The 25,336-nt window shown below is 38.1% G+C and overlaps 1 protein-coding gene across 3 annotated transcripts; it reads right to left on the reverse strand.

Annotated features, from left to right (window-relative positions):
• Positions 1–656: 656 nt before the first annotated feature.
• On the reverse strand, positions 657–25,256 carry SLC25A27 (solute carrier family 25 member 27). 3 transcript variants are annotated; one of them, XM_019734686.3, is made up of 9 exons: positions 24,934–25,256; positions 22,181–22,372; positions 20,142–20,226; positions 17,190–17,312; positions 14,864–14,976; positions 14,432–14,516; positions 9,538–9,630; positions 8,540–8,642; positions 657–2,734 (listed from the first exon to the last, which is right to left on the reverse strand). In XM_019734686.3, the coding sequence occupies exons 1-9, from the start codon at positions 25,037–25,039 to the stop codon at positions 2,678–2,680; spliced, it is 957 nt and encodes a 318-aa protein (XP_019590245.1). In that variant the 5' UTR covers positions 25,040–25,256; the 3' UTR covers positions 657–2,677. The 3 variants fall into 3 exon arrangements, with proteins under 3 accessions (XP_019590245.1, XP_019590244.1, XP_019590246.1); XM_019734685.3 differs by having other exon boundaries at positions 657–2,988; positions 24,934–25,253; XM_019734687.3 differs by having other exon boundaries at positions 2,359–2,834; positions 24,934–25,222.
• Between the last annotated feature and the right edge of the window lie 80 nt (positions 25,257–25,336).

A 25,336-nucleotide genomic window follows, 5' to 3' on the forward strand; every position in this document is an offset into this window, starting at 1 on the left:
TTCATGAACAGAAACCATACATAACAATTTCAATTATAAATAAATGGTTGTGCTCACAGCTTTGAAAATCACAGAACAGCAAAAATTTTTACATTTAAAATCTCCCTGAATTTGTTTCCTTTTTCTTAACAAAGTGAAAAAAAATTCAGACTAGTCTTACGATATTCTTAAAATAATGAAGACAAACTTGATTCATGTTATATGTAACTGTAATCAACTTTTGTTGAGTACCTAACAGCAAATAAATGCTACTTATGAAAGTAGAGATTTATATAAAAACAAGACTTAATTCTACCACTAGTCACTTGTAATCAGATAGGATTTGGAGACACATTATTCCTTACTAAAAGCAAATCTAGGACATTTTATCTAGGTATATATGCTAATTCACTTATACATATAAATGACAACTATATAACTAAAATATGTATTTTTCAATTTTGATGGTGAAAACACAGTAGTAATAAATTTTCACACGCCCCCCCCCCCCCAAAAAAAAAAATCATTTGGGAGGAGAAAAGACATGGCTAAGCAAAAGAAGCTTAGATGTTAAGTGTTATCAATACTGAGCTGAAGATAGATACCACATATAGTAGCAGTATAATAAGATAGTGAGATTGAAATGGTTGAGTCTTTCAGTATGGACACAAAATTACTGAAATTTTTATGCCTTTTTATTTTCTGTTGTTTATTTGGGAGCGGAGCAAGATGATTTCAAGTGGGTAAAGCCAAAACAAAGTTCCAAGATACGTCAATGAATATGATTTCACTAGGAAGTATGACTGTGATGGGATATATATGTGTTGAATATACAGGATTTGGTCAGATTATGGAGGGTCTTAATGTTCAAGCTAAAGCACGGTGACTCCATTCTAAAATTGATGCTAAAGACAATTCAAATTCATTTAACATGTGTATGGCAAAAAAAAATGTCATAAAGAAAAACCTTTACAATAAATTTCGGTTGTAATTAGGAGATCTGTATTATTATCCTGGCTCTGCTACTAAGTAACTTATGAGCATGAACAATTCTACTTCTCGGGGGCTTAGTTCCAAACATGTAAAATGAAAGGGTTATGCCAGATAATCCCAAGAAATCATCTCAGGTTAAAAAAAATTCCAATTATTCATGCCGAATCCAGATATCAAGAAAGAGTCTCAGTACTTAAGCAATGTTTTTCACCCCAAGTCCCTCAAAGAATAAAGCTAAGTAAAATTTTTTTATGATCCAGTTTGCATATAGTTTTTTTGATCCAGTCTTTACGTAATTTTAAATATTATAAAGCATAAAAAAAATCAAAAGTTCCCCAAGTGGTTCCACTGCAGAACATTTGGGAATTTAAGTACATACTGTTATTTTAAATATATTTAACAATTCAATTCAGATTGACAAATACAATGGAAAAGTAGACCCTCTGAAGATTTTAAGAGATTAAACTCCACATTATGCAAACTATAGAAAAACAATAAGCTACTGCAAATTAGCACATCACATTAAAATATATTTTAAAGGATATTTCCCCTCTTAAATGGCAGTGATTATGCATTAGTGCAACTACAGAGCATGTAAACATTTTTCTGACTAACAGCATCCATGTCCGTAACAAATTCTATTTCGTCTGCTCCAAGGTCTTTTTTGGGTCAGCTTTGAGTTTTCCTTTTTTGACAGTTACAGCCTCTCTCTATCCATAACTGTAGCCATCCATCCAGAAATGCCTACTGCCTGAGGTTGGGGGAGTAGGTGGTTAACAGGTGAATCTGAGGAAATCACTGTTCTACAGTTAGAACATGGATGTGACTCAGGGATTGGAGACAACTGTATACCATAAGCAGTTTATGCTTAGGAATTTTTCAGGCAGGAGGCTTTGCCAAACTGAATACGACTCAGGCTAGAGATAGCTTCAGAATCATTTCTGAGTTCTCTCTCTCTAGGGCCCGTAGTGGTAGGGAAGGGGAGACAAGAAGAAGCACGTCAGAACTGGCTGACTTCATCTTAGCCTTGCATCTAAAATGCCACTAAAAAGCTTATAACAGAAGTTGCTTTATTAAAAAGATCTATCCACCTTAACTTGAATCCAATACATTGGATTTTTAATATATTGAACATTTTTGAGAGCTAGCAACAAATCCAAGTTGCAACGGGATATGGAACAAAGTAAATACTCTCTGTTCTCGTCAAAATTCAACGTGCGTGGCTGGCAGGAAGTCCTTAGCATATGCAATGGAGTGCTAACCGAGTAACACAGATCTAACTAACAGAGGGCACTGACAGAAAGCAGCTGCTTTCCTTGAAATCCAAACATCATCTCAACTTGATTGTTTTTCATCCTCCTGGCAAGAAAAGGTACATCAGCTCCCTTCAACACTAGGGAAATTCAAAATGTTTATTTATGAATTTTCATTCACTTCTCTTTAATTTACAGTATGTGCACTTTAACAACAGAAAAATGAATTGTCAAATTCCATTTGAAAATACTGACATACAGGTTAAATATATTTCTTAATCACTATGTTTGCATGTATGTATGTGTGTGGTCTTCCCCCATTCCTATTGTCTGCTTTGGTTCTGAGATGCTGTCTCCCTTCTGGCACTTCTCCTCTAAGCGGGCTCTTGAGCATAGAATAACTTCTCGAAGGTCAGATCTCTCAAGGTAAGTGGCCAGGATTCCATGCTTCTTCAGAAAGTGCTGTGCTGGGTCTCAATTGGGTGGCCGTGTGTGATCCAACCAGATTGCTTTTGAACAAAAAGAGGAGTCAAAGAGAACTCGGGTTTCCAGAGAAAAATAAAGTGCTGCCCCCTATAAATCACAGTCTCTGTAGAGTAAGGTGTCTTCCTAAAGAGGTAGAAATAATAGGGGGTGTGTTGCAGATGCCCGTATTTCAATGATACTGAATGAACACTGTATCTGTAAGGGCTTAAAATGGACTGACTCCACTCATCTCTCTGATTTTTTCATAAGTAAGCCAGAACACCAGTGACCAAGGGGTCTGAAAGATTAACCAAAGAAGTTAGTGCATATTTCAAAGCAATTATTCTACACATAAACATACACATCTTTGAATGACAGAGTCATTTTGAAGCCACCTCGGCTGAAAACAAATACTTTGATATTTCGCCTTTGTAAAGCACTTTATAACTGAGAAAGCATATTCCTGTCTTATATTTCCCAGAGATACATTGCTCTGAACAATTTACAATAGAAAGGAAAGGGATCGATATCCCATTTTTACAGATGAAAACACTGAGGCTTAAAAATCAAATGCCTATTAGCATGTTGCGGGTCAAGACCATAGACTTCTGGTTTCCATTCGACGGTTCTTTTTACTGAACGTCACTGGCTAAAAGGCTTGAACTCAGCATGCCTGCATTCTAGGCTGGGCTCCTCTCCATGTAGTTTGTATGTGGATCATGAGAAGGAGTCACTCAAGAACTTGAAAGTGAAGATGAAAGATTACCTTCTGAGAGTTAGGACACAAAACTAACACCTGCTGTATCACATAGTGGATATAAAAATTTACGTTAAATAGAGGAAAGAGCTTCCAACTCAACAACACTTGACTAACTTGAATGCAGGTGTAACTCTACCCAAAGGAATTATATGTAAGGGGATGAGAGTTATTCAACAGGCGATATAAATGCTGGAGAGACAGAGGGAAGTCACAGAGTAAACACTGGAAGGAACCATCAGAGAAAGGGTGTCTTGGATCCATTTCCTATCTGGTTTTGTTTATTGATGATGGGTAATAATGATCAGAGAGAAACTCAATCATACTAGAGAAATAGGCTTCAGCAATTAGAATGAAAAATGTATTTGGTTAGTTTGTAAAGCAATATGTATGTCACAAGTGTTTAGAAATATGAGGCATGTTATATTGATAGACTGAGAATTTACTAGTGGAGACCACATCTTGGTCAGTTCAATGTATGGAGACATAGACAAAATAAAGAATGGGAAGCTGTGGTGATCCCGTCTTCTTGTGACAACAAAAATAAAGTGAGCCAAGGATATAACTGCAATCGGATCAAGGAGTAGAGGTCTTAGGTCAGAGGGGACTATGCAGTCATTCCTAATTGCTCTGGTAATTAGACTTCCTCATGTTAGTGACATAGCAACTAAACTATATCAAATGAAATGTGTATTAATCAGGGATTGAGCAAAACGAGGTCATACTACCTCTACCTAGTGGAAGGGATTGGGACTGAGTTCAGCTGGGTTTTGAATGGAAGTTGAAGAGGGAGATCATATAGCCAAATAACACGGGGAGTATATAAACGGGATGTACTGAGCTTCTGTGCAGGAATGCATGTGGGTCGTGCATGTCTACTAGTCTCTCCCTCACTGGCACAGCTGTACCATTGAAAATAACCCAAGTATAGATATATGAACTCATGTCGTCTTCTCTGCTCTTCCTGTTGCCTTAACTATTGGAACAAAAGCCGAGCCCTTCTCCATGCCTGGTATTGTGGAGCGGAACACATAAGCGCTCTTAGCTTAATATTCTTAAGTATTAAGTCTACTGATAAGCTCTTCCTGTTATTATTCTGTGTTCAGCAAGCTACCTTCTGATTATAACTGGGCTCCCTGCATAACCTGAATTTAGGAGGAAGCATGGTGTCTAGAGGGTCACTTGCCAAGGGTTTCTCAATGTGAATGAGGTGACCGCTGTGGTCCGCTCATCAATTTCAGTGAGGTCATCTGAAGTGAACCTGCATTTGGGAGGCCAGTTTACTTGAAAGTGCTCATGAGTCAGGTTTCTGAGGTCAGGGTCATGCACTGCGGTGAATGACCAAGGCGGCGTCATCCTGGTGAGCTCTGGTTGTAAGCCAGCCTTCCTCGGGGAACAGCTCACCATCACTACACATTGTCTCTTTTCTTTTAAAACTTCTATGACTAGCTATAGGATCTTGGGTAACTCAGTATACTGCATTATTTAGGAGCGTGGGTTTAGAGTTAAACAGACCTGTGGTCAATTCCTAGCTCTGCCACAGACTAGCTGTATGAACATAACCAAGTTTCTTCTACTTTGAGCCATGGTTTTCACCTGAAAAATGAGGATAACACAACCTTTTTACTAGGTTCTCGTAAGACCTTAAAAAATAATGTGTGTAAAGAGCTTTGCCCAGTTGTTGTCACGTGTTAAGTACTCATTTTTTTTTTTTTTTTTTTTTTTTTTTTTGTCATCTATACTCCCTGAATCTCATGTAAAAGACAATGGGTCAATTAAGTGGTCTCAGTATTCCTTTGTCCTTCGATGTTCTCTCTGCCCCTCACTCCTCTTAACCTTGATTTTGTTTTTAATGAATGGTCTCATCCATCCTCATAGTCTCCCATACTAGAAACCTAAAAGTCCCGTTTCCTTCTTTCCCTCCCTCACCTTCTGTATATCAGTTACTAAGTGCTGCGGAGTTAATCATAAATGCCCCTAGAATCTATCTTCTCTCCCTTTCTACAGCCATCTCCTGGCTAGACCACTGTCTAGGCCTCCTTTCTTGTGTCTTAGCTTTCAAAGTATCTTCTGTATTGCTGCCAAAGTCATCTTGTCCCCAAACAAATCTTAGCACATTGCTCCCATGTTTGAGCAGCTGCTTGTTGGCTATGGTTACACGGAAAGTACAAAACTTGGCCCACAAGGTCCTTCTCCACTGCGTCCTTAACTTCTCTAGAATTCTCTCCCACTGCGCCCCTCTGGGACGCAGTCTCCAGCCACACTGAACTTCCTGTGGTTCTCCGAGTATCAGGCCCTCACATGACTTGATGCCTCTGCTCGTGCTGATCCCTCATGCTTTTTTTTTTGTGTGTGTGTGTGTGTGTGTGTGTGTGTGAATATATATATTTTTTAATTTATTTTTTAAATTTATTGGGGTGACAATTGTTAGTACCTCATGCTTTTCTTGACAAATGCCTACTGACCCTTTCAGGCTCAGATCACATGTCACCACTGTGAAGCCATTTAAGACTTCTTAAACAGCGAAAGCCATTTTTACTCCACTATTCATGTTGCCGCAGCGTTTTGTTCATACGACTGGTAGAGCACTAATACGACTTCCTTGGTAAGACTATGTCCTCTGGAGCCAATCTGCCTGGGTTTGACCTGCCAGCTCCACTAGTTAATAACCACCTACCCTGGCCAAGTTATCTATAGGACTCTATAAGTTTCTGTTTCCTCCTCTATAAAAGAGAGAACTGATAGTAACCTACTAAATAGATTGTTGGGAGAATTCCAAGAGATAAGCCATAAAAACGATTAGCACAGTGTTGGCCGTATACCAAAGTGATTTGGTAATACTAGCTTTGTTATTTCTGTAATATTAAGTACTTAAATCTATCTTCTTTAAGTATGTAAGTCTATCTTCTCCATCACATTGTAAGCTTTTCTAGTGCAAAAAAATAAACATTCTTATCCCTTAGTATTACCAGAACTTGTAATAGTGTCTGGTGCATGCAGGCCAAATCAAAATCTTCCTTTTCAGTAAGAAATATCCACAGATGAGATAATATCAAGGTATAATCCAGACAATCAAAATGTTTCACAACTTGGGTACACTTTTGTATCAGATATCCCCAAGGGCTTTGGCTATTAAATTCATATTAATAGATACCTACTATCCCTTGGTGATGTCATTTATTACCAAAGCTTCAATTACCATCTATATGTGGACAGTTCTCAAATTTAAATCTCTATCCCCATATTCTCTCCAAGATCCAGACCAATATGTTAAGCTATCATCTAGATAACTCTTCTTAGATGTCCTGTGACATTCAAAACTTGTCCAAAACTAAACTAAAATCTTCCCTGCAAATGTGCCCAAGCCACATGGCAGTCGGAATGATCTTTCTAAAAATGTACGTGTCATCAAGGGGCTGCCCCTCACTCTGATGGGTCATATGGCCCTTCCCGATCTGAGCCCTGCCTCTCTCTGGCCTCGCCCTGCGCAGTTCTCCTCCATGTCTTGGGCCTTGGCCAGCTGGGCTTCCTTCAGTTCCTGGAACCCATCATGTTCTCTGTCCACTCCAAATAGTCCATCTGCCTAGAATGTTCCTTTCTACCCCTTTTAGCACTCATTCTTCAAATCTCAATTTAAAAGTCTATTCTCCAAGTAGGTTTTCTCAATCTCTCGACTTAGGCTGCACTTACTTGCAATATATATATGTGTTTTATATTTATATTTATATTTCCATGGTACCACACACTTTTCCCCTACTGCTCATCACTCCTAGTTTCTTATTCAATGTTTGTTCTCACCTAGACTCGCAGCTCCAGGGGCCAAGACTCTTCTGTTTATCCCACAGCCAGGCACTGAGTACAGAGCTTTGCATGCAGTAGGTGCTCAATTGATATTATATTGTATAAAGTACTGATTATTTGAATTTCTAAACCCATAACTCATTCATTCTTTCAAATAGTTTCTAACTTACAAAATAATTGAGTACCTTGTTTTTTATTATATACTGGGAGTGCCAAAAAATGTATACACATTTTAAGAGATGTTATCTATGTATTACTTTTTGAAGTTGAATTATGGTAGCAATGTGTAGCTCAAAACATGGCATTAATCAAATGAATGCTAGCGTCACCATGCTACAGGCAGGACAGTCAAATAAAATGGTGGAAACATGGTTGTCATTCGAGGAGCGCAAGACCATTTTGAAGTGGTATTTGAAATTCGACATTGTTGTAGAAGTACGACAATGGAGGTGTGAGTCTGCAACAGAACCTCCAACACGCCTCACAACTGTCCACATTCGGGATAAGTTTGAGACGCATGGTGCTGTGTGAGGAAATTCAAACAGCATGTGCCGCGATACAAGTGGACACTTTGGTCAGCGTTGCTCAAGCAGTAGTTTGCCATAATCAGAAGTGTCTGGACGCTGATGGTAACCACTGTGAGCACCTCTTGTAATTGCTGAAGTCAAACGTGACTTGTATTCATCTTTTGTTATCGGTATATATTGAGTATTAAAATTTTAATACAGTTTTCCTTTCAACGGGTATACATTTTTTTGGCACCCTCTGTATATTATTTTACTTAAATAAGTCTGTCTAATTCTCCATCTTAGTTCACTTCATAAAATATAACATCCAAACTAAATAAAAATAACATAATGCTTTCTTACTAAGCAGAGCTTTGTGGTAAGTATTAATGGGTTATACAACATTTGCCATCAAAGTAACAAATTGTGTTTGAAACAGTAACATTTTCATAGGAATAGTCCCTAGTATGTAATCTGTCTACCTGTCCGAAAGAATAATATTTTGGTTAAATAGACTACTAAAGGCTTTACATTGCAGAAAATCTACTGGCTTTATAATAACAGAATATCAGCCTATTTATTTCTAGACATAACTGAATTACTTTAATCTACCTCTGAGGAGAGGTAAAAGGAAAGAAAAAGAAATATAAAGAAGAAAGAAAGAATTGTGGCTTAGGGACAGGGCCAGGCAAAAAACCAGAAGAGAAAAGGGAAAATATTTATAGATTCAAAGTAATTTAAGTCCATAGAAAACAAAAACAAAGGAAGGAAGGACCTAAGTTTACCATTCGCAGCCAAGACGGTAAGAAGCCCTTATACAGACTCATGAATCCTTCGCCTTGAACGGCCTGAAGCAGGCAGTCAGTAGATGATTTATATAAAAGTCCCCTGAAAGGAAACAAGACAATTTTGTTAAATCACTTGTATGTAAATAGATGTATAAATAAAATTTAAACAAAAAATAGCCTAAGGAACTTACTATATGTTAAATATTTTCTGCTAGTTTAGAACAATTAATACTTGTGGTTCTGTATATAGCAAGTCCTCACTTAATGTCAATAGGTTTTGCAACTTTAAGCAAAATGATGTATATAACAAAACCAATTTTACCTAGGCTAACCAATATAAAGACGAGTTAAGTTCCCACGGTATCTTCATCAGTATTATAAGGAAATGACATTATATTAGGTTGGCGCAAAAGTAATTGCAGTTTTTGCAATTATTTTTAACCTTCTAAACCGCAATTACTTTTGCACCAACCTAACAGATCACCTCTTTTGAGTTTAAAGATATTTTCATGGTTGACTATGCTTAGAATTCAGTCTACCTGATCTATTCCAGAGAGAACACAGTGTTTTATATCAGATCAAATTTTCCATGTTACCTGTAAGTCATAAGCCTCTGAAGAAAGTGCTCTGCAAATTCTCAGCAGAGATGTTTTCAAAAACTGTTTGAAAACTATAAAGTCACAATAAATATCTTGTGTCTAAATAATTTGATCATTAAATTAGCTTATTTCCCTAAAGGTACAGTACCTTTTCATCAAAGAACAGGTAATTGCATAAAAACAATTTCCTGGTTGAACACATAAACACATAAATACGTTTCTATCAAGAATAAAGGACACAGTGTGAGGGATATAAATGATAAACGTCTAAGTATTGCTTTGTCTTGTGCACCTGAAACTAATAAAATAAAATAAAAAGAATAAAGGGAAACATCTTTAAAGAACAGTGTTATTATAGATAGTTAGACACATGGATACTGAAGACTTTCTACCTACCTTCCTTGCTTATCTCGTGGTTGATTCATTATTCGGCTTTTGATGACATCAGCTGGTGTTCCCAGAATAGAAGCTACCAGCCCAGAACATAAACTATAGATACAAATAAATGAAATTGAAAGGTAATATGTATCAGTTTCTCAATTTTAAGAAAAGGGAATTTATTATTTAGAATGAACAATAAATATATTACTGTAGCATGCCTCATAAATAATGCTCTTGTAGCTTGAAACCAATGCTAAATTAATTCATTAATGAGGTAGAAAAAAGAACAAAAGAATGTCAGTCAATAAATATACACTGAAGACCTACTGGTGGCAGGTACCCTTCTGGACAGTGAACAAGACACATAAGGTGAATCCTGCCCTCAAGGCATTTACACTGCTTGGGGAAAGGCTGAGAAGAAATGAACAATTTCAGATGCTGATATGCACTATGAAAAAAATAGGATAACGTGATAGGGAGTAACTGGGTAATAGATAGTAATGGTAATAGTAAGTCTCTTGGGGTGACAGAAGAACTGAGACCTGGTGAGAAAGAAGTGTTTATGTGAAGATCTAGAGGAAGAGTCTTTCAAGCAGAAGGAAGAGCACAGGAAAAGAAGCAGGAACACTCTCGGTGTGTTTAAGACACAGAAAGCAACCAACATGGCGGCAGTGTCCTGAAGGAGGAAGAGTGCAGCCAGACGAAAGACCAAAGAAGTAGGCAGAGAGCCGTCCATGAAGGCTATTTAGGGAGTTTGATTTCATTCTTGATATTCTCTCTTTGCCTGTTACGCTCTAACAATAGTATAACTAAGTGCAGTTCTCTGTACTTACTACACTAACACCTCCATGCCATTAATTCTTTCATTTAGAATGTCCTACACCCCATCTAATTGGAAAATTTCTGTTCTTTCTTCAAACTACGCTCAGGCACAGGGTCTGATGTGTTTCTGCTGCTCCCTCTCTCTTTACCCAACAAGGATAATCACTCCTTGAAAAAGTCTTCTTGTAACACGAAAGAGACGAAATTGATGTGGTCAATCTACTGATGAGTAAAACAAGAGTGTATAAATGAGTGACTGAAAAGTTTAGAAACCACTAGCAGTTCATTATGTGTGTAGGCATGAGAGGGGCAATACAGGAACATGATCAAAATTTCACAAACATAAAATCAACTGCTTTAAACTTTTTCAGGAGTAAGTCATGTGATGAAAAGAGGGGTGGTCAATCTGAGTCAAAGAAAACAGAAGGCCCCAGTCCCAGAAGTTGGCACCTGATTCCATAGACCAGGGTCATGATGGAAGTCTGAAGAATAGCGTATGTTTGGCACATGGAAAGCTAGGAAGGAAAACTGTGTAAAATTTGTATGTTTTTTTGGTGCATCAAATACCTTACAGAGATAAGGACCACTGACTTCTGTGCCAAGACTTTTGAAATCTCTGAAGATTCTGTGGTAGGCAAGTTGAAAGTGCATTAGGAATCTTCATATTCTCTTTTACTCTAAACTGCTGTAGCAGAAAGTACCCAAACTCTTTCTACCTCTTTTGGGTCAAGATTCAAAATTCAAAGGAAAAAAAGCACTTTAGAACTACTTGAATTTAAGAGAAGGAACAAAAAGAACCTATGTACGTACTCTAGCACATGACCCAACCGTCATATAACTGTCCTTGGGTCTCTGTCCACATGAAGGCATTTACTATGTGGAAAGAATGCATCATTTCGCTGTATATATTCTAATAATGCAGACTACTGCTCTTTTCACATTGTTTCCTATTTGTTCAGATTCTTCGGAATTAAAAGTTTAATATCATTGATTTTAATATACCTTCATATTTTTACACACAAATGTCTCCACTAGCACAAAATTCACCTAACCTCTAAAACTATCGCCTGGAAACAGCCCACAAAATGAGTCAAGAGGTAAGGAAGAACAAAGAAATACAGTAAAAACAGATACACAACTTCTCCCTCTTTGCCCAAAAGACTAGAAACAAACACTACATTTTTACTTGTTCATTTGCTTCAGGGAGGGCTGGGTGCCTCTCCGCATAATCGGCAAGAGTCAAGCTACTTCTAACAGAGTGCTAGTATTAATAAACTCTGTTTTTAAAATGTGGGCAGCTCTTGTAATTGATTATTAGGCGATTTTCTTTCACCTGCATTAACCACATCAAAAACGTCCTTGAGCAACGGATGACACTTTTTGGCACCGAGACGTTAGGATGCAACTGCCAATGGCCTCATCCCATTCTCATCAAATTGTTTTGAGGCCATAGTGTGATCTGGCTAGATTTCTTTTAAAAATAAATACTAGGGGGTAGCCAGTTAGGTCAGTTGGTTAGAGGGTGGTGCTAATAACACCGAGGTTGATGATTTGATCCCCACATGGGCCACTGTGAGCTGCGTCCCCTTTAAAATAAATAAATAAATAATAAATAAATAAATAAATAAATAAATAAATAAATAAATATTAAAAGGGAGCAAATTAAAAAGGCCTCAAGTAAGATGGCACCTAGAGTCAAAGTGAGAAGATAGAGCAGTAACAGAACATCGGTTTTTCCAAACTACTTGTAATGGGTGTTGCTGCTATTGACCTTTATCACTCCTTGTTAGTAATACCCCCAAATGCAGTCCAGGGCACAGCCGAAGTGGTAACAGAAAGTGACTGGGCAAGTCTCATGTTCTCTGCAGGAGACCAAATGGCTATCTCTAAGACTAGTTTAAAATGTTCCATCAGCACCGTGTCAGAATCAGTGATTCTCTTCAGAATCAACTAATCATGGTCATGTATAATCTTCATACAATGTAGACGCACCTTTTGCATAGTTTTAGCTCTCAGTAACCTCATGAGTTAAAAAAAAAAAAGAAAAGAAAGGGGGATTATCCTGGTCTTCCTGTTCTATACAATTTCCTGGCCATTAATTCAACTCCTCACCTTTTCTCTGCTTCCCTTATTAACACACCTTGCCACCTGCCTTCCCACCTCACTAAAATCCTGGCCACTGTCTTCTGCTCCTACCCTATCCCAGGACTTCATTTTTACTCACACCATTTTTTAAAAAATTGTGCTAAAACATACATAGCATACAATATGCCATTTTCACCATGTTTAATTGCCTAATTCAGTGCTTCCACCATTTTTATTATCCTCTTCATATCAAACTCCTTTTTCCTCAGATGTTGATGGCTTGTATAAAGTTCTCCGCACAGCTGCAATCCCCTTTGAGCCTCCGTGAGCATTCATTTTATCCCATGACACTGCATCTAGAACTTTCAGATCACACAGCACTATTTACCTGCTTAGATGTGAGTTCATAGTTAGCAACCTTTGAGCTGCCTCATATTCCATACACACTCACACCATCCCATTTAAAAACCTAATTCCGTGGGTGGAGCTCAAAAACGAACCAAATACCAATCATCCCATTTTCTCAAAGCCTGAATTAGAACAATAAGGCTAAGTTATTTCAGACGAGGCCTGGAATATATACAGATAGATATCTTAGGCCTTTCCAAAAAAGACACATCTGTTAGGTGGAGCGGTGTACATTATGCAGATTTATACCTGCTGGGAAATCCGTGAATCTTAGGTTAGAAGGGTGGGGTTTCAAGGACCATTTGGGTAAAAAGACAATGAAAAAGAAACGGAGATAATATCACTGTGGGCCTTTCAGATAGACCTGAATGTGCTGCTCCCAGAGTAAAGCCTAACACGGGAACAAACAAGCATCGCGAAAGATGAGAAAGTCTCACAAGATGTCTTGACTGGGTAGCAATTGAGGAAGAAAGTCTCACAGGCAGAGTGAACAGCTTGCACAAAGACAGGCAGAAAGAAGGTAAGGGAGACTACAGATAGTACACGTGTTTTAGGGATGGAGCTAAAAGTGGAAGGAGGGCTAACATCCTGTTTGCTCTGTGAAAGAGGAGCCCAGACTGTGGGATGGAGAGGGTATGGTAGATTGTGAACACGCCTGGGTGAGCGTTGGAATGGGAAAGAGCAGTGAGCAAAGCCTTCAAAAGATTGCCCTAGCAACACTAAAGGTAGCGGTTATTTTAAAAAAGGAACAATGAAGAAAAACTACTCTAGGAATATTAAGTTAAGGTGAACCTGAATTAGGTATCATATCTATATTTATGTATCTCCAAATGTCATTGGTTTGATACTGTTAATATGCTTTGGGGATTATCTAAATAGCATAAACGGTTCTAGAGTTTGGAAACAGGATCAGAAGCCAAATAAAAGCACTGTGATGCTAAGGACAGCACACATCTATAAAATAACTCACTCTAATGGATATTTGAAACTATGTTGCAAAGAGATTAAGGGACTACTTGTTCCTTCCTGGAATGTGCTTCTTCCCGTCTGTCTGTCAAGAACCACAATCCTTTATAACGCATATCTAATTCTATCTCCTTTGTGGGCCCTTCCATATTTTTATTCCCTCCTCTCAACTCTACAGTAACTAGTCACTTTCTTTTAGCATTTACTATACAGAGTTTTTAAACTTGTCTTGTTTTCTGCTTTGGTAAACTCCCTGAGAAGGAGCTGGGTTTAACATTGGGACCCGCTATGCCCAGTGCCTTTGACACAAAAGATATTCAAACATAATTCTTAAATTGAATTGGAGAATCAATCATCAGAGTCTGACCCCAGGAGGGCCCCCATTAAGGTGCATGTCTTTGGGGAGGTTTACCCTGCAACATTCTGCAACTTTGTCTCTCTTCCTATTTTAACTGCTACAAACTTGAAGAAAATTGCTCTTTATAAATGTACTATCTATCACCTTTCTCTAAGTGTGACATTACTAGATTCCCAATCAAAAGAGACAACATTTAGAATGGATGCCAAATATGGAAGAAAATGTGACAGAGAGAAAAAAATAGAGTCTAAGACTAAAACAATCACTTACCTAGATAAACCGTGAGTCATGATATTGTCCTCAAGTGATGTATTCAGTACCAAGTAGTGTTTCACTGTATCGTAAGTGGTTAAATCTGGCAACGTAAAGAAAAAGAAGACTTAAATGCTTATTCATTCAACAACTAATATCTTTTGAATCTTAGAGGAAGGTGTGGGGTAGAGAGGAGACCTTAAAAATAGTTTGGTCTCATCTCCTTATTGTCACAATTTGCGTATTTTTGGAAATCCTTTTCATATATCACTGTAGAAAAGAGTGAAAATGCCCTAAAGAAAATATTCAATTATGATAGTACAACATATTAATAAAAGACTTGCCAATATATGTTATTAAAAATAATAAAAATTTTCATTTTCCCTGACGTGACTACTGATAATGATTAAGGTAATTAGGCTTTGCAGAAATCAATCAAGTTTCCATTACCTCCCATATTCACCAGTGCTGCTCTTTGTATATTGGGTACCCAGCCTGCCCAAAGCCCACGTATTCCTCCTTCTGCCAAGATTTTTGCAAATGCATGATGTACACCACGAAATCTAAAGGAAAATAATAATGAAATGTTAAAACTCTACGCATTCCTATGTGTGGAATGCAATCAGATAAGGTTTGCCTATAGCTGTTATGATTTGGAGTAAAATAACATCCTAATTATCCAGAATTGTTAGAAATTAAAGCAATCCGCATAAGTCTAATTTCCAGATAAACTTAATAATCCTTTAGGGAAATGGCCAACATTTCATCAAACAGTTTTAATGGAAATCTTTATAAACTGCATCATCTCTTCTTCTCATAGTTTTGAACAGATTAAAATTTCTTTCTTGACATTGTATATCATCAGTGCACAAATTAATTATAGGAGGGACCGGGGTTATCAGACATCTAGGTTCATTTTACTAGTTTGTGTAAATTTTGTAATTTTACCAAATAACATAAAAAAAATCGATCCTCACAAAATCTCATAAAAGAAATGGTAGTTTTAGATCAAAAAGTAAGAAGGACAGCCGCATCATAAGAGGTTTTAAAAGTGAATACTTTGGTTTATGAAAATTTACTACCTTATTCTTATTTTGGTCATTTTTGTATACACAGATAAAAAATGGTGCTGAACAATGAACCAAATCTGGAAACCTCTGGTATAAAATAAAAGTCTGGATTTTATATAGTTAGAAATACCTAGAGTCAAATGCTACCATTACCAATTACTAGCTGTGTTGCTTTTAATCAGGCATTACATGCTCTGAGTCTCACCAAAAAAGATAAAATGACATATTTCGGCGGGGGCATGCATAATTGCTATTAAGCTGCATGGGGAATTACGCTCATGATCAGTGGTCAATGTAGCTAAAATTTATTGTGTGCTCATTAAGCACCAGACTTTTAAATATACATAAGATACATTTTATTCCTGAAAACTCTGAAGCGTGTATTATTCCAATTTATATCTGAGGAAACTGAGGCTCAGAGAGGTTAAGGAACGTGACTGGGGTTACAGAGATAAAATGTGGTAAGACTGGGTTTGAATCCCAGGTCGTCTGATCCCAAGGTACATGTTCTTTACAATGACATTCAATGTCTTTACTACTACAGGAAACCAAAAATTTCCACCATTAGAGATAAAGAGAGGGGAAAAAAAATTGAGGTGATAAATTTAAAATTCAGATTATTTTTGGATCCCAATAGTTAGTTCTCTCCATGTATCCAACCAAGGCAAGATCACTTCTCCCTGCTACTTAGTAATTGGACGTTGTTACAAGATGACAGAATAGGCCCCAGGATCCTGTAAAACACTTGGTTAAGTCAGAGTGGTTTCCTTTCCTCGTCTGCAGTGCATGTTCTTTTCCTGTTGGGAAGGCCAAAAAGAAGCCTGGGCTGCTGCAGCCCAACCTCATTTTCCACTGAGTCAGCTAGACGAGTAGCAGAGGGGAGAGCAGGGTCAGTGGGGGAACTCCCAAAGGAGACTCCAAACCCTCCTTCATCTCTGGCTCAGCCACAGTCCTGCAGTTTTCAGACGAGCAGACCCCTTCCCACTCAGCTCAAGGCATCCTGCACTTTTCATCCTCGGAGAAGCCTATCTATCTGCAAGATTTTGCCCCTTTCCCAGGGGAAACTAGCTAAGTAGTATGCTTGTAAATTATTGAACATGAAGCCCTTTAAAGGAAGGCAGACTTTGATAATATAGGGTAATGCAATCGGAGGATTTTATATCACAAAGGCATAATTTTAAAACATAAACTTGGGAAAAGAGGTGGCCTGGCATTAGGGAAGTGGGAACAATTTACAAGGTCAACCTAGCTATTTCCCTCCTTCGAGAAAGCAAGGGAAAGAAACCAAGTTTTGGGGAACCTTGGGAGCCAGGCAGTCTAGCTATCACGCAACTCTTCTGAGATGGCCTCTTCTAAGCACAAAGAAACAAATGCTTAGTGACCTCCACAACCGCAAGCCACAATGGTAAAACTGGGGTTCACACGAGAGATAAGTTTAATGACCAAACTCTGTATACCGAGCTTCTATGGATGGGGAAAGCAGCACACACGTAATCTGTCTGGTAAAGAACAAGTACACCTTGTCATGCAGAGAAAAGATCCATCACAGCGCTCCTCTTAATGAATATAACTTCCAAATGAAGATAGTCAGAATTCATGTCTTTACTGACTGTTGAATTATAAAATGCATACATACATCCATTAGGTAGATGTTCAAAATATGATGCTGGCAAAGTGGAAAGGAATCAGTTCAATGGAGAACTTACCTCAATGGTTTTCCTTCGAGTTTCCTTTTTCCTTCCATTTGCATCTGAACCTTCACTAGGTCAGTTGGGTTGGCTAAAAATTGGCCAACCACACCAGCCATCATCCCTCCAATCACTGATTTCCTAATTATTAAAAAATATATATATACACTTTTAAAGGTTATCATTAATTTCACAAATTTTGTAGTAAACAATACTGGTATAGCCCTTGCATAAGAGGTTTAAGACAGTGAGGAACAGACCCAAACAAATCAAAGAGGAAAGTAGATGGTTTGTCTGCTGACAGATGGAAGGGTTAAAGGACCACAAGGAATGGAAATTCAAATCTGAAGTTTCAGAGGCCTCACAGGGCCTGAAATTCAAAGGAAGGGCAATTGGTTCAAAGATATAAACATCTGAACTGATAATTGCAGTTTAATTCTGACCACAGGAGAATAAGAACAGCACAACGGTAAAAATCGGTCTAGCAGACAAAGGCTGGTTAAATTGTATAAACTAATATATTAGTAGTTTACCAAACCGAGGGGGCTTTGAAAACTTCGCTCTCTCTGAGGAACTCTTTCTGTCCCTAGATTCTTCCTCCTCCTCACCTCCTAGAGCCAATAGTGATCGAGTCTAGACTATTATACTTAACCGGCTTTGAATCTATATTTTTCTTTCATTCCAGCTATTCATGTCGTAGGCCAGGCCTCAAACATCTTTTACGTAGATTATTGCAATAGTCTCTTGGGGGAAAAGGGGTATTTTCTTTCTTTTTACTCTGAAACAAATCTGACGAGGTACAAATGGGTACAGAATGAAAGAAAGGTCCCTATCCCCGTTTCCCCTCCTCTGAGGCAGTCACAATTACTAGTTTCTTAGGCCTTTCTAGAGAGAATAAGCATGCGTTTACTGAACGCTTATTGTTTAAGGCACTGTTCTAAGCCTTTCTAAAAATATCATCTAATTCTCATAATAACCCTGACATCAGTACTACTGCATTTCCTCTTTATAGATGAGGAAACTGAGGCATCAAGTGGTTAAATGACAGCTCCAATCACACAACTACTAGTGAGTGGTACAGGCAGGATGTAATTCCAGGCACTCTGAGTGCAGAGCCCTTGGTCTTAACCACTGGGTTACAACTGGCAGTTTGTGCACACAAAACATGTATCTGTAACTATTCCTTTTTAAAAGCACATACATAGATGATGCCAGGTTGTATGCTGTTCTGCACTTTGATCTTTTTTCCTAATAGTGTATCTTAAACGCTTATTCTTATCAGTCCATAGGAGCCGCCTCATTTTAAAAGATAGTTTAATAGCATTCCATGTTATGGATACACCTTAACGCATACAACGAGCATAACTTTTCACTAAGAAATCTGAACATTTCCGTGACATTTGATAGGTCCTGTCAAATTGCTTTCCATAGAACTTGTATTAATTTACACTCCCACCAACAATCTATCGGAGGCTGTTTCTCCTCAGTGATGAGCACAGGACATGATCGTTTTTTTCTCTTTGTGGATCTCATAACCACTACCTCCTCTGTAACTGAGACAGAATTCTGATGGTTCAGGCCTCTGTCTCTATTACTGTGAGATCAACGATGGAAGAGATGTGTGTTTTTCATTACTACAGTCTCAGTATTATGGACGAGACTGCCACACTATAAACATTCACCTACTGACTGAATGAATTGTTCTGATTAGGTCAAAAGACATCACGCCAATGCACCTGAGGGTTGCCTTCAGAGTGAAGTATTTGCTTTGAACTCCTTACCTATACTTTCCCTTCTGGTGGGAATTACCGTATGCAATCTATTCCATCACTGACTCGGGGAAAGCAATCAGTATAGCTTAGTACCTTACAATTTTTCAAAAACAGGGCCAAGAGATTTTGCCTGGAAGGTGAAATTCTGCTTATTGCCCTTTTCTTATAGTTGTGACTTGGATTTTTTTTTTTTAACCCAGAAAAGATATTATAAGTATCTTTGTATGTTAGTTATATAAAACTTACCTCATTCTTTCAAAGTTGTGTTATATTTCCCTGTATAATACATATCATAATTTAACTACTGCAAAATATTAGTCGTTTAAATTTTTAAAATTTGCTATTATCAACACTGCTACAATCAGTATTGTGTGTGTGTGTGTGTGTGTGTGTGTGTGTGTGTATTTATGCACAGGTCCAAGTATTGCTGAATTATAAAGAAAGAGTTGCTGGGTCCAAAGATTATACATTTAAAAATTCTAACAGGTACTTTATGCTCCAAAAAGGCTTCATAACTTACGTTCCCATTAACAGTTTAATGGCTAAAAGACAGTTTTAATTAATTTCCATGATTACTGGTGAGTTTGAACATTTATATGTTTAATGAATATTTATATTCTTTTGTGAATTGCCTGTTGATAACCTTTTCCTATTTTCCCCTTATGTTCTTTATATATTTTTTCTTGATTTATAGGCGTTCTATGTATATTATTTATAATAATCTCTTTGTCTCTGTTTCTGTTATAAATGTGATAAGAGATAAGCACTTTACATTCATCATCTCTTCCAATCCTACGAAAACAAAAGCCTGACAGTAGGTATTACTTCTACTTCTGAGAAAACTGAACATATAGTGTTCAAGTTACATAGTAGTAGAGTAGGAATTTGAGCCCCTCTCTGTCTGACTCTAAAGCCCAGGATTTCTCGGTAGAAAAAGGAATAAAGGTGCTGCATGAGGATTCTTCTAATATGAAAATATTAATTAATATATAGAGACAATTTTTATATACCTGTGTACATGTATGTTTGTATAACATGTGCAGTAAATGCTCGATTATTTGGATTTATATAGTAAACATTTATTTTAAGCCTATAACTTGAGGTAATTTTGGTACAAATGCACAGTTTTATACAAATCTACAGGATAAACATTTAAGCCTTAGAGGCAATAGCATATTATTTTCAAAACAAAACTTACCAAAGGGGATAATGCTTATCTTCACTTTTGCCAAACACAGCTTCACGGAGGTGTTCATATGTGACCATTCGACCTCCAGAGTACACTGTGTAAAACAGATCATTAAACAGGTGAATTTAGCTTCGTGTTTAATAAAATGAGAGGACATTTTGAGTTGGCCCAGGCGACCTCTCTAGCTGTGTCTTTCTCTTGTGCACCCTATGCTTCTGACACACAGACTTCCTGACACTTCTCCACGTGTGTTCTCCCATCCTGTCTGATCTTTCTTGAATGGATTCTCCCTTCTCTGCTTTGCTAACTCCTCCTAGTAGTCTTTCAGGATTCAACTCAGAGAACTAGTTTTCTAGAAAGTGCTCTGCTGTGCTTTCCTTTGCACCTGCCATGCTTCTCCTCTGTCCCTTGAGAACTACCCTGGCATATATCTAATATGGTCTTTATCATATTGATTGAAAATTAACTTGATTTTCTTTCTTATCTTTCCATCGGACCATGAGTTTTCAAGGTAGGTTTTCATTACTCTATATGCCTTAGTACAGCGCTTGGTGCACGGCAGGCATTTTCATTCAATAAGCATGTATAACTTTATTGGATAGTTTATTATAGTATGGTAATTTTTCCATCCAGTGTCAAACATATGAAACTAATCTTAATGGTAAAACCAAATATCGTGGTCAACAAAATATAAATGAAAAGAAATGAAATTCAAAACAAGCAAAGCAGAAAAATATTTTAAAAGGTTGGAAAATGAAAAACCATTAAAATCACTACATGGTATTGATACAGAGAGGTTTTCTTGATACTTCAGGAAGTTTATGAAATATTTTAAGATATTCACAAATATACAAAGTACAAAAACAATAATAGTCTCTATGCATACTTCTGGATGAATAGTTCTGGAAGAATACACTGTCACTTACTCATCTGAAGAGCTGATGCTTTAAAAATAATAAAACAGTAAATATTAGTACTGGGCAGTTTTCTGATCAAGGATCCCTTCATACTTGAGGAAACATTAGGGATGTAAAGGAGAAAAATGCCACACCTGTCCTACCTTTTGTTGAAGCCAAGTTTATGTTCTATCCACAAGCTGAAAACAACGCCTCGCTTTCTGAGTGCCACTCGGGAAGCAGAGCAAAAAAGCGTTCTCCTGTGCTATAATGTAGTTACAACTATTTTCCTTTAAGAGCGACCAAAGGCCTGCAGAGCTAGTTAGGTAGCCTGGGAAACTGAAGCAAAAATCACCTGCTTTGCATTTACTCTGTTGCCAGAGCTGGATTAGACAGTCATCCCTATTCTCTTTCAGAATAGCCTGGTCTCTACTGTATGGGACAGAGATGAGTGACATGTGGCATTGTCTTTTCATCTTCAAAGAAAATAAAAAAATAAAATTTTGTGTTTAAAGTCTCGAAGTGGAGAAAAATATCAATTAGTTTTTCTTTCTTAAACTTAAAAACATTTACTAGAAAAAGTTTCAAACATACAGAAAAGTAGAGAAAATAATATAACTTCCTCTATATCTGTATTTGATATTTATCAATTGCTAACATTTTTGCCATATTTGCTTCATTTCTTTTGCTTACTATTTTAAAGTGCTCTACAGATATCATGACAGTTCATTGCTAAATACTTCTGTACTCATTTCTAAAATTTTAAGGCAATAATGCCTTAATAATAATTGGGAGTTAATTTTCTTCTTTAGAGACTATACAGTGCCAAAAAAATGTATACACATTTTAAGAAACGAAAAAACAGTATTAAAATTACGCTGATGGTAACCACTTTGAGCACCTCTTGTAATTGCAGAAGTCAAATGTGACTTGTATTCGTCTTTCGTTATTGGGATATATTGAGTATTACAATTTTAATACAGTTTCTTTCTTTCTTAAAATGTGTATACATTTTTTTCTGGCATCCTCTGTATATTCTTTATCACCTCAGTAGAAAAAAACTAACTGGTTTTTGGATACAGCTAAACAGAAAGCACAGGAGACTAACACAGAACTCATAACAAACTTACCAGCCAGAATCAAGATAAATACCTACGTGTCTGTAAATGGCGGGTGTCACTCCTTGCCAAAGCTTTAGAAAGCCTTCCTCTTGGACAATCCCTAGGGCTGTGCGCACCATGCCCCTATAGGGAGCAGATTCTCGTGCACTGTCTCCCAACCGAGCAAGGGCAGCTTCTCCTTGCATTTGAAGTCGAGTTTTTGTGAGATCGAGGGGAAAGGTTGCTAACAAAAAACAAAGAAAAACAAGGAGGAAACCCACAGTATTCAGAGAAACAAACAAAAAAATCTAAAATCGTTGGACTAATATTTCAGTCACCACAAGACTGATACTTCTCAAATTTTAGAAAACACGAGACTCACTGAGGGATATTGTTAAAAACTGTAGCTGTCCTAGCCCCATGCTTGTGAATTCTCAGTAGGTTGATGGGGAGTTAGAAATCAGTTGATTCTTACGTACTCCCAAATTTATAAATCACTGTTCTCGAGTACCCCCGGATGACCAGGGAAAAAAAGTGACAAGTCCTGGGTTCTTTTTATTTAGAAATTTTGTCTAAAATTGACTTTTATCCTTAATTTTTGCTTTCCAATGGGAATAATTTTAGGTATCCATATTCTGTGATGTCCTCATGACTGTAACCATGATTAAGACTCAGTGTGACTTTTAGAATACTGTCGTACTTATGCTAAGTTCTTAATAAATGCTGGATGAAGCTGAATTCTATAATTTCATGGATGATGAGTCACTGACCTGATGTTTGAGATACAGAATATGCAATATGGAGTTTATAATGCCGTCTTTTATATACAAGGATGGTGGCATGCTCAATATTCTTTCAATTCAGGCACATATTGAGCTGTTTTTCCAGCCCTGATAAGTTTCTATGCATGACCTCTTTACAAGTACCAAGTGTACGTGAAGAACTTTTTTCTAATGATTACATTTTGAATTAGAGACAGACCTTTTACCTTGACACAGAGTGAAGCTAATTGTCCCACATTACAAAGATCAAGCCTGTAACTTTATACACACAATGTCCTGAGTAACTGAAATAACCAGATTCAGATAAGTTCATGAACATTATTGACATTACATAATAAGTCTTTTCAATGACTACCAACTGATACAAAACTATAGCTACGCCTTTTCCAAAAAGAAAACAGGAGTGGAAGAGAGCAAATCTTACCACTGGTCTTTGGAAAAGTTAATATCTTGTTGATAGTTTCCCGAAAACAGAAGTAGTTTACATATAGCGAATTCACGCAATGCTTTATTGAAATATGAAAGATGTGGGAGCCTCTATATTAGCATAGGTTATGCCTCTCAAAATAATTTTGGTTTTCTTGCTGGTTACTTAAATAATGCTTCAGGTTCTGATCCTAAATTGTTTTGCACTCAAAACCACCTCATATTTTGGTATCCCCATCTCCCATCGCAGCCCCCACACAATTCTCCACCAATTTTTAACAGAAGGAATGTTCTTTTACAAAAGTATTGGTCACAGAGGGACACATCAGGTTAAAAAAAAAAAGAAGAAGAAGAAAAGAAAAACAACCTGGAAATATCTAATCATTCAGCAATCTGCTTTTAAATTTTTGTAAAAAGTTGATCAATTGTGCAAAAAAACAAAAACAAAAAAACAACAACAAAAAAACTCCATCAGCTTTGGAAGAGAGAGAAAAAAAGTAGAGGGTCCAAAGGGCAAGAGTGGAGGAGCACAAAGGGCAAAACAACAGATCAAGTGCTGGCTCTGCTGGATATGCAAAATTAACTCATTTTAGAACAGGACAAACATTTACAAATGATAACACATCAAAGCTGTTGCCTTTTGTTTGTTTTAAATGGACAAGAAAAGGCAAGGGTAACCTTAAAATGCACATGAAGGTTTCACAGGGAACACAGGCAGTTTAGTCACAAAATCCTTGGCAGAAACACCACCTGCTCATGCAAGGTCATTGTCATTCTACTCTAGGTGGCCTCTTATGTTTTCTCTGACTTGCTTACGCAGATGTAACTTCCATCTATCTATACGCTCTTATGATGCTTATTAATACCTTCATTATAATAAGCACAATGTAACTGTCTGTCTCTCTCCTTGTCTCCCACTAGACTGTAACGTCAGGGCCGGGTCTTTTTAACGATATCTCCACAGTCTTCAGCATTGTAGTAATTATAATAATGTCATAATTAATGGGTGCCCTGCCTTGGATTTAGCATTTATATATTACTGCCTTCTCAGAATCTTGCAAGGTAAACACAATATAGACGAATTAAGCTCAAAGAGGTCAAGTGGCAGATGCTGAGTAGATGCTTAATAAGCGATAGATTAATAACTGAAGTCCCACACGTTGGGTCCACCAATTTGGCCCCAACAGACAATGATGTAGTGAGGCTGTGTAAGAATGTAAATCACAGAGATGATTTCATAAGGATGAAAACTGGATTGTGTTTTTAAAATGGTCATCCTCATTAAAAGGTAAATGATTCCTATTGAGGAATGATGGCTCATGAAGCTTCTAAACACTCCACGATCCGGAGCAACAGCACACCTCTGGGGGAGGATCGAAATGGGAAGGCAAAGACCTCAGTGACCTCCAGTCGCACCTCCTCACAAAGCTGGTCTTGCCCCCCACCCTGCCACATCTACCAGACACGTGTGGGAGAAGAGGGCGCAGCACCCGGGAACCAAGCCGCCCGCTGGTCCTTCCCTCCCCGCCGCCGCCACCACCCAGCGCGGCGCCTCAAGGACTCGCTGGAGAGGCCCAGGTGTTGGGCAACCGGGTACCTAGCTCGGCCACGGTAGCCGCGCAGCCAGACAGTAGGAATTTGCTCGCTCGGGGCCATCTCTGGGCGAGCGGCAAAAGCCTCTCTTCATCCTCTGGGACCGACATTCAGCGGCAGGACAGGACGACAATGCACGCTTTGTGACCGGCGCCCCGCGCTGCGGATGGCCTGCCACCCTGCCAGGACGGCCTTTCCTCAACCGACGAAAGGCGCGGCGGAGATCATGTCCCTGGCTCGGGTCGGCCCGGCCGGCTCCGCGAACACACAGCCTCCCTAGCAGCCCCAAGCTTGAGTGGTCCAGAGAACTGACAGCAGAAAAACAATGCGAGCCCATGAGGCTTCTGGGAAATGTAGTCCTACGGGCTCCGCCCCTCTCGGACCGCATTCTCTGGCCGCGAGCGAGG

This window comes from Rhinolophus sinicus, chromosome 2 (assembly GCF_057876585.1).
Source record: "Rhinolophus sinicus isolate RSI-liver-muscle chromosome 2, RSI-T2T, whole genome shotgun sequence".
Classification (NCBI taxonomy): Eukaryota; Metazoa; Chordata; class Mammalia; order Chiroptera; family Rhinolophidae; genus Rhinolophus; species Rhinolophus sinicus.

Excerpts from the sequence above, each read along its gene's own strand:
- SLC25A27 (XM_019734685.3), bottom strand. The coding sequence starts at position 25,039 with ATGTCGGTCCCAGAGGATGAAGAGAGGCTTTTGCCGCTCGCCCAGAGA. Across the intron at positions 22,373-24,933 it reads GGCTACCGTGGCCGAGCTAG|CAACCTTTCCCCTCGATCTC; the intron begins GTACCCGGTTGC and ends GTTTTTTGTTAG. Across the intron at positions 14,977-17,189 it reads CTCGAAGGAAAACCATTGAG|ATTTCGTGGTGTACATCATG; the intron begins GTAAGTTCTCCA and ends ATTTTCCTTTAG.